This window comes from Amblyomma americanum, chromosome 11 (genome assembly GCF_052857255.1).
Source record: "Amblyomma americanum isolate KBUSLIRL-KWMA chromosome 11, ASM5285725v1, whole genome shotgun sequence".
Lineage (NCBI taxonomy): Eukaryota > Metazoa > Arthropoda > Arachnida > Ixodida > Ixodidae > Amblyomma > Amblyomma americanum.
Genome location: NC_135507.1, coordinates 122,521,275 through 122,539,773, shown reverse-complemented (window position 1 = coordinate 122,539,773; position 18,499 = coordinate 122,521,275). Strand labels below are relative to the sequence as shown.

At 47.1% G+C, this 18,499-nt stretch overlaps 1 protein-coding gene across 2 annotated transcripts in view; it reads right to left on the bottom strand.

Annotated features, from left to right (window-relative positions):
• Positions 1-18,499, bottom strand: part of LOC144110219 (proton-coupled folate transporter-like) — a 129,963-nt gene that overhangs the window by 28,564 nt on the left and 82,900 nt on the right. Inside the window, exon 6 of one of the 2 annotated variants that reach the window (XM_077643057.1) lies at positions 3,407-3,558. In XM_077643057.1, coding sequence (XP_077499183.1) covers positions 3,407-3,558 — 152 coding nt within the window. Of the gene's footprint in view, positions 1-3,406; positions 3,564-18,499 lie in introns of both variants that reach the window. The other variant, XM_077643058.1, reaches the window with a different exon arrangement.

Below are 18,499 nucleotides of genomic sequence, written 5' to 3'. Positions count from 1 at the left end.
AAAGGAAGAAAGAGGTGCCGTAGTGGAGGTCTCCGGAATGATTTCGACCCTTAACTTACATCGCAGAGCACACGGGCGTCTTTTGCGTTTCGTCTCCATCGAAAAGCGACCGAGACTGAACCGGGGTCATGAGAAAGGCACATTACCTGTCGCGCGAAACCATTCGCTCGTCCTCGCTCGATGGCACATTACATGCATGCTGGTTTAATTTTCTGCTTGTACAACTCTAACGGCGCCACCGTATGTCTATAACTCTAATTTTGTAACAGTAGTGACACCCCCCGGGAAAGGTAAATGCTAGGATAATGCTTTTCACCTAGCTGCGGCTATTTCATTTCTACAAATCGTGCTATGGCCACTATTTGCACACCGCTTTCATTTCACTTCCTGCAAGCTGATCAAGTTAACAAAATTGACCACGCGCCACGCCGCGTCGTGGCTTTGTGTTCATTCATGGCAAGTACGTCAAGGTGCTGAAAGCACCTTTGTGTTGTGTTGCTTCCGTCACAAGTGATCAGTTGTTTGGCCATTCATTTCTATATTCCTTTATCGCTTTGATTTGATGAGCGAACTGTATGATCAACGTTTTGAACACAGGACACCCTATTTACTTGCGTGACGAATGCACTCGCGTAATGAACGCACTGTCGTCTGGCTCTGAAAATGTAGAGTTTAGAGACGCAGGCGATTCTTCTATGGCACGCCGTCTGCTGCTGATGATAGCCAAGGCTAGCAGGCGCTCCTTTTGAACTCTGAAACCATTGCTCAGTACTGTGAGACTCCATATCTCGAATTTCAAGGGCACCTCACGCTGCTAGCCGAACAGGCAAAAGTAATGCTCTGCGAGAATCTGAGAACAAACAGAAACCACGGCTGGTCAAAAGGGGCTTCTCTGGTCTACGTGCCACACTGAGAATTTTAGAAACTTCTGGCGGTTGGCCTTCGCGCTGAATGCTGTCATTTGTGCTATAGTGGAGTCTAGTTGCCCTTTGTAGCATTATGTGCCACTACGCGTATACACATGCGAATTTGTGACGAATCATCTTGGCTGCGCTCTCGGAAACAGAAATCGTGCTGGAGAGTGCGTTTTGTTCTAATTAAAAGCAGGGTCGTACCGGATGAAGCTTTTATGCCAACAATGTACTTTGAGTGCCGTTTTCACCTCATGAATTTTTTCTGAATACTTCTCTCCGTGTAATGAACGCACCCCCAAATTTTCGGAAATATTTGGGAAAAAAGAGTAAATGCAGTATTTTTGTACAGTGAATACAGCATTTGTGAGTAAATACAGTATCAGTTGTGTGCTGCTTTATAATTGGATTTAATCAGATAGGGCGATTTTCTAACCGCTTACGGATTTTTATTTTTAAAAACTGTCAGAGATAGTTGCTGCGATCTATGCAGGTGGACTGTAGAGCAAGGCGAAAATTATGTACAGTATTGGACAAAAGTCTGCGGCACGCAGTTACACAGCAACTGAAAAATTGCTACAGGAACACAAGGGAACATGCGTAATACACCTGCTGAAGCTGACTGACCAGCGAGGGAAAGCAGATATAAATATTTCTCCGCGAACATGCTACTCGCAAACTTTTGCGCCCGACTCTGCGTTATGAAGTTCAACAGTTAGACGATTAATTAACTACAAATAACTCATTAACGTTTTATTTTTATTTTAGGGTCAAGATTTTATAGCGAAATTGAAGGACGTCGACATCGAGGGTGAGCTCAATTTTAAATTTTTTTTAATCGGAAATATGGTACGAAATGTCGAATTTTAACAGAAGTTGTTTCAAAGGTCATTCATTGATCGAGTTGGCTTTTATACTATGCACATTTATAAAATGGTCTTGCTGGAATTGCTAATACCGCAAAGGCAGACGCTGTTTGCGTATTTTATCACGTAGTAATAGTTAGCGTGATTCCGGCGATGATACTGTGCGCAGCGACGTCATATTTTATAGATACGCAAAGTGCGAAAGCCAACACAACGGGGTTTAAAATGCGCAGTTTTAACAGATGATATTCCGAACCATGCTGCCGATAAAGAAATTTAAGAAACTCGGCTCACCTTCGACGCTGACGGCCTTCAATTTCGCAAAATAATGTGACCCATAAAGCCAAAAATAAAAAGCTAAATGTTAATTTTAGTTCATCATTGTCTAATTACTCGGCTCTTTTACACACACCATGCCGGCTTGCTGTACAAATCAAATGCACTGAGCGCACTGACGTACTTAACTGTGACAGTTTTAAAAATGAAGATCTGTAAACGTTAAAAAAATCACCTTATATAATAACAAAAATATTTATTAAGACCCTCATCTTGAGTTTATTATCATTTCCTACATATCGCTTAAATCTTTGATCTAATGTACAGCTCAGCTTCAGGTTGGCCCTCAGAGGTTTCCAAACGATTTTGGCCTAGAAGCACACGAATGTTTGACTTGACACACACCAAGGAGAGACAGTAAATGACTTGCGTGCTGTTATTTTGGGCGTACACTAATAAAGATGTTATGCACAGCAAAGGATATGAGCTGCTGTCTTGCGTGTAAAAAAAAAATGATGGGGGCACTTAAGCTTCGTTTTAAGGGTATAACGCGATAGCGCATTGGGTTAATTCCCACGTATGCAGAATTTGTCGTTTTCTACTCCACATTCATAGATCCCTGGGACTCTTCCCACCACTGCTGACGCAGGGGTGCAGCGGTTAAGCGATGCGGCACTACCCTGCGATGGCAAGTGCTGCCTCTGATGTGACTTGTGCCACCCAGGTTCCCTCTCCCGAGCGCCCAATCATCGATTTAACTGCCACTGTGGGCAGTTTGCTCACTATCCGGTGGGCAGGTTGTGATGACGCCACAAATCCACGTGACCTAGGTGGCCCATCTCTGCCTCCTCGGTTGCTTCTCTGTGGATATTTCGTGGATTTTTCGCTCTTGGCCAACGACGCCGACCAAGCAGACGGCGACACGAGCTTCTTAATACTATCGCGTTATAACGGAAACGACACACAACACAGAATGGCCCGAGTGCTTCTGATAGGTTTTCGTTGCCACGAAACGTCTCCTCTTTTGCCGCTCGGTGGCGCTGACTTACGGGAGGTTGTGGTGCTGCGCTTTATAGAGAAAGGAATTGCACCTTCATATTGCAATACGTTAAAGAGCTGTAGACGCACCCCTTCACAATGCTTCGGCGACTGAGGATAGGCGAAATAAGCAAATGAACATCTAAGGTGCCTTGATGACCATCGCGGGCATCGAGGCACCCTGTGAACCTCGCAATATCACCGCCCCCTCCCGACCACGTACGTATGACTTCCAGTGGGGGACAGCCTCAGGGTGCTTGGCCCTCCCCTTTGGGAGTGTCAAGAAGCCGTCTGCCTACTGTGAGCGGAGCTTACACGACGGAGGCGAGCGGGTAGATCTCGAAGAGCACGTAGACGAAGTAGGGCAGCCCCGGGTAGAAGCTGATGCAGGCGTTGTACACCTGCGAGCCGAACACCGAGGCCACGATGGGCGTCAGCGCCTCCACGGCGATCCACACGGAGAACACCTGCGCTGCAGAGCGACACTTCATGAGCGGCCTCCTTCGTGCAGAGATATGGGCAGAGGCAGCTGCACGAGTAAACGCGGCACTTTTAGCAGGCCGTGCCGTAGCGTCCCTGACGGATCGATGGGTACGGCTGAACCCTTTAAATCGGGCGGTCGCTCAAGCCACCTAGCCATGACTTATGAAATTTTACTCTTGTCTTGATATTAGCCACCAGTCAGATAACCTTCGCTTGATTACTTCTACCCGCTGAAAATCTACTTTCCCTTCACTGTACTTAAACCCCAATGCCTTGGATAAATCAGCCCCGCTGCTTTTCACTGTAGGGTGAAGTCCTTTACAGAAAAGTATCAAGTGTTCAGCCGTTTCCTCCTCCTCTCCGCACGCAACGCACAACGTGTCTATCTCGTGGTACCTGACTCTATATGTCTTAGTCAGCAAGACTCCCGTCCAGGCCTCAAACAAGAAAGAACTTCCCCTACAATTATCGTAGATATTTTCATTACCGATTTCCTGCTTAAAGATCCTGTATATTCCCAGTGCCCATTTCATCAGCATCCCTGTTTTCCACACAGGTCTCTTTGTTTCTTTAACCTTTTTCTTAACCGATAATTGCTGATTTTCTCTCTTACTGCTGTTCAGATATTTGCCTGTCAATTTTCTAGTTCGCTTTCTCCATTTCGTGTCAACATTCCTTATGTACAGGTATCTGAAAACTTTCCTGGCCCATTGCTTTTCCCCCATTTTTCTTAATCGCTCCTCAAATGCTAGCTCCTCTGCTCTCGCACGACGTCTATCCCATATCACCCTGTACCCCCTGATTTGGTGTATTGCCACGTGCTCCCAAAGCTAGCCTCCCAACGCCGCGTTGTTTGATTTCTAACCTTCCTTGAACATCTGCTCTCATGCATAGGACCGCATTGCCGAAAATCAGACAGATTAGGAACCGTCACCCCTTTCCAGATCCCTCTTACACTTCATACCTATTGTAATTCCACAGTGCCTTATTTTTCATGACAGCTGCATTCCTACTAGCTTTATTCATTACATATTTTTCATGCTCTGCCAGATACTGAGCACAGTCATTTATCCACACCCCAAGATACTTGTACTCATCCACTACTTCTAGCGTGAACTCCTGTATTCTATGCTCGCCGCCCTCATCATTAAATATTATGACTGCAGATTTTTCCTTACTAAACTTGAAACCTAATCTATTTCCCTCTGTACCATAAATGTCTATCAACTTCTGCAAGTCTTCCTTGTTGTCAGCCATTAGTCCCGTTAATGACTGTTTAATCCATTCGCCTTACTTGAAAAAAGAGATTGAAGCCCAGTTCGCTCCTCTCTAGTTTGGTCTCTAACACTAGTAGGTACAACATGAACAACAAAGGAGACAGAGGACATCTTTGCCAGAGCTCCCGCTGTATCTCTATAGGCCCTGATACATGCTTTTTTTTTTCCTTCTAAGACACAAGCAGCGCCATCTACCTCACGGATTTTGGACTATACTTTTGCGATTCACAGCCACCTTCGCTATATCCGGTATATTTCCTCATTATATTAGTTAATAAATCTTTAAACATGCGCTTCACAACACGACGAATTATTTGACACCATCTGGAACCCCCTCGTGGTACCTGACTCTATATGTCTTCCACAAAACTCCGGTCCTGGATTCAAGCAACAAAGAGCTTCGCCTACAATTATCATAGATATTTTCTATGGCAGTTTCCTGCTTAAAGGTTCTGTATGTTCCCTGTGCCGATTTCGTCAGCATCCCTGTTTTCCACAGAGCTCTCTCTTTTTCGTTAACCTTTTTCTTAACCGATAATTGCTGATTTGCCACCCCCACCCCACCCCCGCCCCCTACTGCTGTCCAGATATTTGCTTGTCAATTTTCTAGTTCGCTTTCTCCATTCCGTATCAACATTCCTTATATACAGGTATCTGAAAAATTTCCTAGCCCACTGCTTTTCCCCCATTTTTTTCAATCGCTCCTGAAATGCTATCTTACTGCTAGCTTCTCTGCTCTCGAACGACGCCCATCCCATATCACCCTGTACCCCCTGATTTGGTGTATTGCCATGTGCTCCAAAGCTAGCATCCCTACGCCTCGTTGTTTAATTTCTAACCCTGCTTGAACATCTTGTCTCATGCACAGGACCGCATTACTGAAAGTCAGGCTAGGAACCATCACCCCTTTCCAGATCCCTCTTACCACTTCATACTGTCACGTAGTGGTGACGGCAGTCGAAGCAGCGATGAAGACGGACGAAAGGGTGTTCTAAAAGAAAACTGTTTGTTGGGCTGACTTGCACCCAAAATGGACTGAATCACTCGGCGGCGGCGAAGCGACAAGCGTGCTCGGCGGTCGTCGAACAGAATGCCCGCCGCTGTCGGCCGTGCTCAATTTAAAGCTCATAGCGAACTTTCGAGATAAAGCGTGCAAAGTTACTAGCACATTCCGGAACAACGTAGAATCAGCTCTGCCTGTCTGCGATCAATCGAGATAAATCCAGTCGCGCCTTGCGTCGCAATGAAAGCGACAAGGTGGTGTGGCGGCGGATTTGAAAAACGAACAAACACTGCAAATATTCGCGGCATTACTCCCCTCTCAAAGAAGCATCGACCCGATGCATTAAAACAAATAATGCGACTAGTAAGAGAAAAAAACGGATTTTGCGAAAATAGAGCTTGGAAATGCAGCGGCCTTTAGCGCGCATAATACGGCTTCAGACGGACTACATGGACAACTTCTGATCGTACGCGGCGTCGCTGGGATGCAGTCATTGCGTCAGGGATGACTTCATAATTCAGTTCACCTAGTCGACGAAGAACCTTGTACGGGCCGAAATAGTGGCGCTAAAGCTTTTCACTCAATCCACGGCGGCGAATGGGCGTCCACACCCAGACTTGGTCTCCTGGCTTGTATTCCACGTTGCGTCGTCGTAGGTTGTAGCGTCTGGCGTCGGACCGCTGCTGATCTTTGATCCGTAATCGGGCAAGCCTTCGAGCTTCTTCTGAGCGTTGAAGGTTGGCGGCAACGTCGACGTTCCCTTCTTCTGTAACGTTGAGCAGCATGGCGTCTAGCGTGGTCGTGGTCTCCCTGCCATGGACGAGCCTAAAAGGCGTCATCTGGGTGGTCTCCTGCACTGCGGTGTTGTAGGCGAAGACGACGTAAGGCAGGATGACATCCCAGGTTTTGTGTTCGGCATCGACATACATGGCGAGCATATCGGCGATGGTTTTGTTCAGGCGCTCGGTCAGTCCGTTGGTCTGCGGATGGTATGCAGTTGTCCTCCGGTGGCTGGTTTGGCTGTAGCGCAGGATGGCTTGCGTTAGTTCCGCCGTGAATGCTGTTCCTCTGTCCGTGATGAGCACATCGGGGGCGCCGTGTCGAATAAGAATGAACTCCACGAAAAATTTGGCGACTTCTGCTGCTGTTCCGTTCGGTAGGGCTTTCGCCTCGGCGTAGCGAGTCAGGTAGTCGGTCGCTATGATGATCCACTTATTTCCAGATGTTGACGTTGGAAAAGGGCCACGCAAGTCCATGCCGATCTGCTGAAAGGGCCTTGAGCTAGGTTCAATGGGCCTCAGAAATCCTGCTGGTCGTGTGGGAGGAGCCTTTCGTCGCTGACAATCTCGGCAGGTTTTCACATAATGTGCGACATCGGCAGACAGTCAGGACCAGTAATACTTGTCTTGAATGCGGCGGAGCGTGCGACTAAACCCGAGATGTCCAGCTGTCGGCTCGTCGTGTGAAGCCTGTAGAACTTCTTCGCGAAGACAAGTAGGTACAACAAGGAGGTAGGCTGTTTTTCTCGCTGTAAAGTTCTTCTTCACAAGGACCTCATTCTGCACACAGAAGGAAGACAGTCCTCGCTTGAATGAAGCAGGGGGTGAAGAAACCTTGCCTTCCAGGTACTCGATGAGGCCTTTTAGGTCGGGGTCCGAGCGTTGCTGCTGAGCAAAAGAGCTGGGGCTGCTGGGTACCAGGAAGGCGTCCTCATCGTCGTCGGGCGGCGGTGCATCGACAGGGGCTCGTGAGAGGCAATCGGCGTCAGAGTGCTTCCGTCCGGACTTGTAAACGACGGTGACGTCAAACTCTTGGAGACGCAGACTCCATCGAGCGAGTCGGCCAGAGGGGTCCTTCAAACTGGCAAGCCAGCAGAGCGTGTGGTGGTCGCTGACCACCATGAACGGTCGTCCGTAGAGGTAGGGGCGGAATTTCGACGTAGCCCAGATGATGGCAAGGCACTCCTTCTCAGTTGTCGAATAGTTAGCCTCGGCCTTGGAAAGGGAACGGCTAGCGTATGCGATGACTTTCTCCAGCCTGTCACTTTTTTGAACGAGGACGGCGCCTAGCCCCACGCTGCTTGCGTCGGTGTGAACTTCAGTATCGGCGTTTTCATCAAAATGCACAAGGATCGGTGGGGACTGTAAACGACGCTGAAGTTCCTTGAAGGCTTCTGCTAGCGGCGCTTCCCATTTAAACGGCACGTCTGCCTTCGTCAGTTGGGTCAGGGGCTCGGTGATGCGCGAAAAGTTTTTCACAAATCGTCGGTAATATGCGCACAGTCCGAGAAATCTGCGCACTGCTTTCTTATCGACCGGCGGTGGAAACTGTTCAATAGCAGCTGTTTTCTGCGGGTCTGGGCGTACTCCTTCCTTGCTAACGATGTGGCCTAGAAACAGCAGCTCTTCGTAGGCAAAGTGGCATTTCTCTGCTTTCAAGGTTAGGCCAGACAACTTGATTGCGTCTAGTACTGTTCGAAGTCTTTTGAGGTGCTCTTCAAAGTTCGAGGCGAAGACAACGACGTCATCTAAATATACCAGACAAATTTGCCACTTCAGGCCTGCCAGCACTGTATCCATTACTCACTGAAACGTCGCTGGTGCGGAACAGACCAAATGGCATCACCTTGAACTCAAACAGCCCACCCGGAGTAATGAATGCTGTCTTCTCGTGATCTTTTTCGTCGACCTCAATTTGCCAGTAGCCGCTCTTGAGGTCCATCGATGAGAAATATTTGGCGTTGCAGAGGCGGTCCAGTGTGTCGTCGATGCGGGGAAAGGGGTAGACGTCCTTCTTTGTTATGTTGTTCAAGCGGCGGTAATCCACGCAGAATCGAAGTGCGCCGTCTTTCTTTCTCACTAGAACAACCGGTGCCGCCCATGGGCTGTTTGAAGGCTGGATGACGTCGTCGCGAAGCATTTCTTCGACTTGGTCCCGGATGGCTTGTCGTTCTCGCGGTGACACACGGTAGGCGCTTTGACGGAGAGGTCGGACGTGTTGGTCCATTGTAATGCGATGCTTGGCAACTGGCGTTTGTCGGACCTTCGGCGATGTCGAAAAACACTCACTGTAGCTTTGAAGCAGATTGCGGATCTGGTCTTGTCTGTTCCGGTGCAGGGCTGGGTTGATGTCGAAATTGGGCGAGTTCTGTTGGTCAGGGGAATCTTCTGCGGAGGGGTCGGAGAGGGCGAAGGAGTCTCGTACGTCAGATATTTCGTCGAAAAAAGCAATTGTCGTTCCTCTGTGAATGTGCCGGTATTCTTCGCTGAAGTTAGTCAGCAGTACATCGGCATGGCCATTACGGAAATGTGCGATGCCCCTTGCGATGCGATTCCTCGGTCTAGAAGCAACTGCATGTTCCCCTCGATGATGGCTTCAGCGTTAATGGCTATGCGCCTACGGTCACGATAACGCTTGATCGGGGTGGGACGCTCACTTCTTCCTCCAGGACACTCAGGGCAACGTGATTTTCTCCAGTTTTCATCGAAGCGATACCTTTGTGCGTCGAAAGCTTGATCTGCTTGGATCGGAGGTCGATGATCGCCTGATGCTCATTACGGAAACCCATACCCAAGATCACTTCGCGGGAGCATTGCGGTAGCACAACAAAGGTCGCAGGATAGGTATGTCCTTTGACAGTCACTCGCGCTGTGCATCGTCCTGATGGCGTAATGAGGTGGCCCCCTGCGGTGCGAATTTGTGGGCCGTCCCAAGCCGTTGTGACTTTTTTCAGATGCGCAGCGAATGTTGCATTCATCACCGAGTAATCGGCTCCTGTGTCGACTAGAGCGGTAACTATCCGGCCGTCGATAGTCACTTCTAAGTCGGAGGTCCTGGCTTTTGCATTGCATGTCGCTCTCGGTGTCGGGTCACGGCTTCGTCGCGTATTCGAGTCGCGGGTGGGGCGTGTAGTCGAAGCTCTTCTGGGTGGCGGCGTCGTTTTCAAGGGAGCCTGCGTCGTGGTCGGGGTTCTCATTGTGTGCGGCGTCGGTGCAGAGAGTGCCGATTCTTCATGCGGAGTCGCGGGTGCAGCGTCTTCATGGGGCGTGGTCGATGGAGGATCTTCGGCGTTTCGCTCGTGAGCAACCTCACCTCCAGAGGTTGCTGCCCTTAGCTTCCCCTACGGGGGCTGGGAGACCTTCCTCGTGCCGCGGCTGCGTAGCTGCGGCGTGGCGACGCAAAACACGAGGTTGACGGCGATGGTGAGCGCGACATCAACATACGTAATCCCAACTCATCAACATACTTAATCCCAACTGTCAGTCATGCTCTGATTATACCAACTGCTTATTTAGCTACGGTTTCTCTTCCCTAATCGATGTTCCAACCAGGTGCGACACTTCTGGTTCTTGCACTTTGATAGATCATATATTTTCCTCATCATCTTCTGATTATACCACTGTAGTAATAGATTATTCCGTTACTGATCACTATCCTTTGTTCTTCCTTCTGAGTGTCGCAAAACGTACGCAGTGTCACCAATATTCCACAAATTCTTTCAATGAAACGTTATTTATCCAGAAGGTACAAGGCATTGTTGGGAGAGCGTTTTTCAGGAGAACTGTCCTGACAGGGCGTACTCGATATTTTTATCAACAATAACAAATTATATCAATGAGTGCACAACTCATGTGTCCTTTCAGCAAAGATTCTCGTCTCCCAGAAATCCATGGATTTCAAATGCGTTGCTGCGCTCTATATCGAAAAAGAATAATCTTCACAAAAAGGTGAGACTGCAGCCGTTCAACACAGCCTTGCGAACAAAATTTAAGAATTATAGCAATATCCTTTCTGTTATCCTTAAACGCGCAAAACGGGACTATCATGAAAGACGGATAATTCAGAACGGTATGAATACCAGACGTAATTGGGAGCTTATTAAAGAATTTCTTAATATTACAGAGTCTAACACGGGCATTAAAAAAATAATTTACGACAACGAGGAATGCATAACCGAGGCTGACATATCAAATGCTTTTAGTGATCATTTTGTCACTTGCCAGAACACGCTATCGCCGAGTGTTTTACGCCATCTCCCACGTTGCCCTCAGTCATTTTTCCTTCGACTGGTTTCTTCCGAAGAAGTTTTAAAGGTAATTTCTTCTCTTAATGTCACTGGACCTGGTCTAGATTCTATTCCACCTTCTAGAATAAAACTGGTTGCGGCAGACATATTTGTTTTTGCAGATATCGTTAACAAAACGTTTAGCACAGGGATATTTCCTGATTTGATGAAACATGGTAAAGTAATCACTGTGTTCAAAAAGGGTTCTCGTGAAAACATTAATAACTACCGCCCAATTTGCATTTTGCCGTTTTTTTAGTAATATCATTGAAAAACTTATTTACACTCGTCTAATGCACTATCTCAATAAATTTAATCTTCTTTCTCCATTACTATTTGGTTTTAGGCAGAATTATTCGACGGAATTGGCATTAATTAATTTCACGGATAACATTAAACGCTTTATTGACGAAGGGTTTGTTGCGGGAGCCATATTCATCGATCTAACAAAAGCCTTTGACACTCTAGATCATTCTATTCTTCTGTATAAGCTCGAATCTTTCGGTATTACTGGCCCACCTTTAAATCTTATTCGCAGCTACTTGTCTAACAGGCCTCAAGTAGTGTATCTTAGTGACCAATTCTCTTCTACTAAAGTAATTAACTGTGGCGTTCCCCAAGGCTCTACACTAGGCCCATTGTTGTTCTTATTATTTATAAATGATCTACCAAATGTACTTACCAATTGTAACTGTTTGTTATATGCTGATGACACGACCATCTACTCATCACAGAAATCGCTTACCGCACTTCAAGACACACTTAACACTGATCTTAACAATGCGTATTCCTGGTGCACTGATAATAAACTTCAAATCAGTCCCTTAAAAACAACCTTTGTACTATTTCATAATCCACAAACGTCGATTTCTTCTCCAATAACTGTCTCGTTAAATACTTATGTTATACCGACATCTGATACTGTTAAATTTCTGGGTATTACTCTCGACAAACACCCTAAGTTCAATAGCCATGCCAACTCGCTAATAAAAAAGGTTTCATTTGGCAACCGCATTATCATTAAAACACGCGCATTCTTCCACCTTCATATTATTAGATCGTTGTATCATGCTTATATTAACAGTAATTTATCATACTGTTAATCTTCATGGGGTAATACATATGCCAATCATCTCAAAGCACTTCAACGCCTTCAAAATCAGGCAATGAAATTAATGACCTTTAGCTCATTCCGCTGCCATTATTTACCTATCTATCAACGTCTCAACGTTTTACCCATTCAACAGCTATTCTATCATAAGTTACCGCTCATTACATTTCATCTCTTTCATCGTGAAATAACCTTAGACAGTCTTCCTTTTGATAACCTCGTGAACAAAAATAATACTATGTTTTCAGAACGCTATAACCTTCTATTACATAAAATCAGATCAAACTATGGTGAATTTACACTTCGTTTCTATGGTATTTCACTTTGGAATCGCATCCCTGTTAATATTAAGTGATCTCTTTCATCGCAGTTTTTTTAAACACAATATGAAAAGAATACTGTTAGCAGAACCATCTTTTCATTTGTCATAAATACATTCATTAAATTTTCTTTACATTATTTCTGTAATTGTATCGTTAGGCTTCATGTTTATGTAAAACACTATTTTTCTTTGTTCTTAATATGCAGAAGAGCCAAATTTTTATTACAGATTACTAGATATTCCTCCTTATGATTATTTATTGTGATATTACTGTATAACGCTGTTTTTAGTATATATCTAATTGTCTTCTATTTATTTGCACTTGTTCCCTATGAATTGTATTTCTTGACGCGTTTTTTTTCTTTTTCTTTTGTTTTGTTTGTTTGTTCGCCCTCTACTTGCTGTTCTAATACTCTTATGCACCCACTAATGATAGGAGGTCCCCCTGGCAGTTTGTCACTATGGGACCTCCTGATGCTGTATGTAATATGTAAGCCCGTTTCTCGTACATGCAATAACAATAAACTTGAACTTGAACTGCGTCCGCCGCGATGGACGAGGGAGGCGCTGGTGAAAAGCGGTTCGGCGTGTACTCTTCTCGACGCAGGTAGTCGTCGATTTCCTGCGGACGTTGTCCGAAGCGTGGTCGTGGGGCGTTAACGGCAAATCCTCAAAGACCGATACGTCGGTACGGGCAGTGACGAAGAATATGGCCGGCCTCACCGCAATGGAAGCACAATGGACGGTTGTCGGAAGTCCTCCAGGCGTCGCATTTCCTGGGGCTTGAGCGTCGGTCATAGGCTGGGCGGGTGGGGGCTGGGAGGCGGCGTTGAGGAAGAAGTGGCCCATCTCGGGGAGAACATGGGAGTTGTCGCTGGGGCTGAGCAGTCCTTACTGCAGCGGCCTAGGTCATGGCCTGGGGTTCTGTGGCCGTCGGGGTGCCAAGTGCCTGTTGCACTTCTTCCCGTACCACGTCCGCCAGAGTCGATGCTTATGGCTGTGGGGAGAATGGCAGTAATCGGCGTAGCTCCTCTCGGACGATTTCGCGGAGGTGGTGGCCGGCGTGTCCGAACGGATTGCACAGGCAGAGGAAGGGCGGTTGTACTGCCGAGCTCGGACGTCGAGGGTCTTCTCAATCGTGCCGGCTTCTTGCATGAATTCCTCGACTGTTGTTGGCGGCTGGCGGACGAGGCTGCCAAAGAGTTGTTCTTTTACGCCGCGCATTAAAAACTGAACTTTCTTTTCCTCGCTCATCCCGGGGTCGGCGCGGCGAAATAGACGCTTCATCTCCCCGACGTAACCGCGGACGGGCTCATTCGAAAGCTGCATCCTGGACTCGAGGAGTCGTCCGGCTCTTTCTTTCCTCACAACAATGGTGAATACCTTCAATAGTTCTCTCTTGAATAGCTCCCATGTCGTAAGGGACGACTCGAAGTTTTCGTACCACGCGCGTGCGGAGCCATCCAATGACAACACGTGTTCAATTTTTGCCGCATCATCCCACTTGTTGAATGACGCCACGCGCTCAAATTGATCCAACCATTCTTCAGGGTCTTCGCCTAGGGATCCATTGAAAGTTGGCGGCACCCGTGGCTGCTGTAGTATGATCGGGTGTCAACATCTTCGGCGAGGTTGTGTTGCTCGTAGCAGCGTCCTTTCGCTGTCTGGTGCGGTCCGGCAGTTTCCCGAACTCACGCTCCTCTCCCTGGAGACGTCGGCTGGCTCGCTGAGCTGCTGGCTCGTCCTCGGGTGCGAAGCGCTGAGGGCTGGCTTCACGACTTGAAGGGGGCGTCCGGAACATGGAAGGCTACCCCGCACCTCCGCCAGATGTCACGTAGTGGTGACGGCAGTCGAAGCAGCGATGAAGATGGACGAAAGGGTCTTCTAAAGGAAAACTGTTTATTGGGCTGACTTGCACCCAAAATGGACTGAATCACTCGGCGGCGGCGAAGCGACAAGCGTGCTCGGCGGTCGTCGAACAGAATGACCGCTGCTGTCGGCCGTGCTCAATTTAAAGCTGATATCGAACTTTCGATATAAAGCGCGCAAAGTTACTACAACATTCCGGAACAGCGTAGAATCAGCTCTGCCTGGCTGCGATCAATCGAGATAAATCTAGTCGCGTCTTGCGTAAAGAAAGCGATAAGGTGGTGTGGCAGCAGATTTGAAAAACGAACAAACACTGCAAATATTCGCGGCAATACCTATTGTAATTCCACAGTGCCCTATTTTTCATGACAGCTGCATTCCTACTAGCTTTATTCATTACATATTTTTCATGCTCTGTCAGATACTCAGCACCGTTGTTTATCCACACCCCAAGATACTTGTTCTTATTCACTACTTCTAGCGTGAACTCCTGTACTCTATGCTCGCCGACCTCATCATTAAATATCATGACTGCAGATTTTTCCTTACTAAACTTGAAACCTAATCTATCTCCCTCTGTACCACATATGTCTATCAACTTCTGTAAATCTTCCTTGTTGTCAGCCATTAGCACTATATCATCGGCGCATATTAGTCCCGGTAATGACTGTTTAATCAATTCTCCTTGCTTGAAAAAAAAAAGGTTGAAGCCTAGTCCGCTCCTCTCTAGCTTGGTCTCCAACCCTTGCAGGTACAACATAACAACAAAGCAGACAGAGGACATCCTTACCTAAGCCCCCGCTATATCTCTACAGGCTCTGATACATTTTGAACCATTTTATAAGGACTCTGGTACCTTTATATATATCTTTTAAAAGATTAATTACTCCATCTTCCACATCCAATGTGCCCAGTATGTACCACAAATACTCTTGAATAACGCTGTCGTAGGCTCCCTTAATATCCAGAAATACCAGCCATAGGGGCCTGTGTTCCTTTTCAGCAATCTCTATACATTGCGTCAATGAAAACAGATTGTCCCCCCAACCTCCTATGTTTCCGGAACCCATTTTGTAGCTCCACTAGCACCCCCTCATTTTCCACCCAAGCCTGCAATCTGTCCTTTATAATCTGCATCACCACCCTGTGCACCACAGATGTCACTGTTATGGGACGGTAGTTACCTACGTCAGCTTTGTCCCCCTTTCCCTTATATATCATGTTCATTCTACTTGATCGCCATCCATCGGGGACATCTACTATCATTTTATTCACTACCTGTATTAATGTTTGCTTGGATTTTGGTCCTAGCTTCTTTATTAACATAATCGGAATATCATCTGGTCCTGTTGACGTGCCACTAGGAACCTTCTTCTCTGCCCTTTCCCACTCTCTTTGCTCAAGTGAAGCTATTGCAGTAACCGGTCTATCCTCCTTTGATAAATTGTGTGCAACATTTCTTTCTTTAAATTTTTCTGTCATCCTTGTTCCTATGTGATGTATGGCTTGATCCCCTTCTAGTCGAATACCGTGATCTGTAACAATAAACCTTTGCTCTAGCCTAGTCTTATTACTCATTGCATTTAGATGCTTCCAGAATTTTTAAGCTCCTTTTCTATCCTTTTTATTTACTTTAGACATCCATTGGGCATCCTTTCTTCTAATTTTCTCATTAATCAAATAGGATGCTTCCCTTCTACAAAACATTAGCGCCATCGAGCGACAAGATGTCAAAGCACATCAACGCTGGGCTGAAGAAATTTTCATCCGTAACTGCTGGTAACGAAGGTGGGTGCATTGCCATCCTTTTTTTTTCTTTAAAGAAGAATAACTATGCATATAGTTTCTAAATATTACCTAGAGGGAAATATGGCGCCACAGTTTACGGGAGTTTCTGAAAGAACACTCCATTCCCCATTGCACTGCCGAGAAGACAGCTTGGGCGTACATGGTTTGGTCCTAAACCATAGCTACGACTGCAGAAATACAAATTTTGGCAAAACATACATTGTAAGAAAGAGTCGTTTTTAATTACTGTACTACCATGAGCAATATGAGCAAGAACGCGGGAGCGCGTGGCAGATTGCCTCAAACCATCCTTGTGACGACACATGGCGGCCGATTTCAGCAAATAAGTGGAGAGGGTTCGCCCGTTGGGCATTCTGCTTTCACTCCCTGCCGCGCGCATATTTCTGCAGACGTGGAACATTACGTCGCACCTGAAAGTGATAACGTTTAATCATCGTAGGGTTTGGCAATGCGCCTTACGCAGTTATAAAGTAAGGTGCTTGATTGGAAGACTTGTGGCCATCCGCTTTCTCAGACGACAATTTTTTTTTTATTCATGGCGAAGACAGGCTACTATTTTGCTTCAGCGACAGACGGATAGCTCCTTTTTCTATTCCAAGACCAACGATGGCTGGGGTGCCTATCGGCGAGCGGAAGACAATTGCAGAAATGTCTTTAAAAGGCCACTCTCAGCGATATATTTCTTCTGTGACAGGACGGCCGTTGTGCACAGTAAAGAGGATCGTCCAAGCATATCGAACCGAAGGACGGCTGGAAGATGCACCGCACGATAGGCGACCACACTGCACCACACAAGCCGAAGATCTCAGCACTATTGGCGCTGCTAGCGACGGCCCATTTAAGACTGCTAAGGACAGCCGCAGTGCTCTTGACCTCGGCCATGTGAGCGGCACCACAGTGCGACGAAGACTCGGAGAAGCCGGACTGCGAAGTCGTATTGCAGCCCAGAAACCACTGCTCACGACAGCTAACAAAACAGCTCGGCTCAAGTTCACCATAGACCGCCGTGGCCGGACGGTGAACGAGTGGAAGAAGGGGCTGTTTTCTGATGAATCAACATTTTTGAGCCGCTGGGATCAGCAACAAAGAGTATGGCGAACAGAGTTAACACATTTTAGCTCGCAGAGCATCAAGGAAGTTGTAGGGCACTGATCTTGTCTCTAAATCGTGACAGCGGGAACGGACTATGGCCTACTGTGATTGAATCTGTGCGTGGATGGTGTCTTCTGGAGTGGACTATGTTATACTGTGAGTGAATGTGTGCATAGATGGTGACTGCGGGAGTGGAATATGTGCTATTATAAGTGACTGTGCGCATAGCGGGCAGATCTGACAGCATTTAGGTCATTATTAACATATAAGTGACGCTGCGGTGGATGAATTGTCGGCAGAACAAGAGCGGCCAATCCCACCTGTAGCATACAACTCAACTCCGTGTGCGCTGAATGGACCGCACACGGATGGCGACTACCTGTTCCAACAGGATCTATCACCTGTGCACACAGCCAAGTGTGCGGCAAGCCTTTTGGAGGAGCGGTGCGTTATGTGCCTCGCATGGTGCCCAAAAGGTACCGCCCTAAACATTATCGAACATGTTTGGGCGGTATGAAAGTCACCCTTTCCAAGCAATATTTGGACTCGGCCACAACAGCCCAACTTTGGGAAACAGCACAAGGGGAAAGGCGGCGGCTTCAGCAGGACACAACTTTCGTTGAATCTCTCTATGCTTCGCTGCCTTTGAGAATGGAGTCCGTCATCCAGGCCGCCGGTGGCATGACGCGCTGATGAGACACAAACTGCGAGTAAGCCGATGTATATATACTGGCAGGAGTGCTTGTTTGCAGTGTATTTATTACCTTTTTTTTCTCACTAACAACATAAAAAAAATAGTTTTCAGCTCACTGCGCAGCGCGGCTTTGTTTCGTTTCAAACGCTGATAGCGGTACTGCGAAAAAGGAACCACTTCCAGTGCTTTCGATTATCGTTGACAGCTTGATAAGTTCCCTTCAAGCGCGGCCAGCGTGCAACGATTCTTGCCCGCGAAACCAAGCCGCGTGTGCGAAGCCAGGGGCCAAACCTCGGAACTGGCGCTGGCATGGCCATCCTGCGGCCGTGTTCTGCGGTCGCATGCGAGCGCAATTATGAATCACTGCTTAAAGCGCACTACCATACCCTGCGATGATTAAGCGTCATCACGTTCAGGTGCCGACGTAATGTTCCACGTTTGCATAAAGATGCGCGTGGCAGGGGATGCAGGCAGAATGCCAAACGGGCGAATCCTCTCCGCTTATTTGCTGAAAGTGGCCGCCGTGTGTTGCCACAAGGAAGGTTTGAGGCTATCTGCCACGCGCTCCCGCGTTCTTGCTCATATTGGTCATGGTAGTAGTACATTGCAATAAATGAGCAGAAAATCACATACACGTAAACCATCACCGAATTTTCCCATGATGACAGAACGCTTTCTCTTCA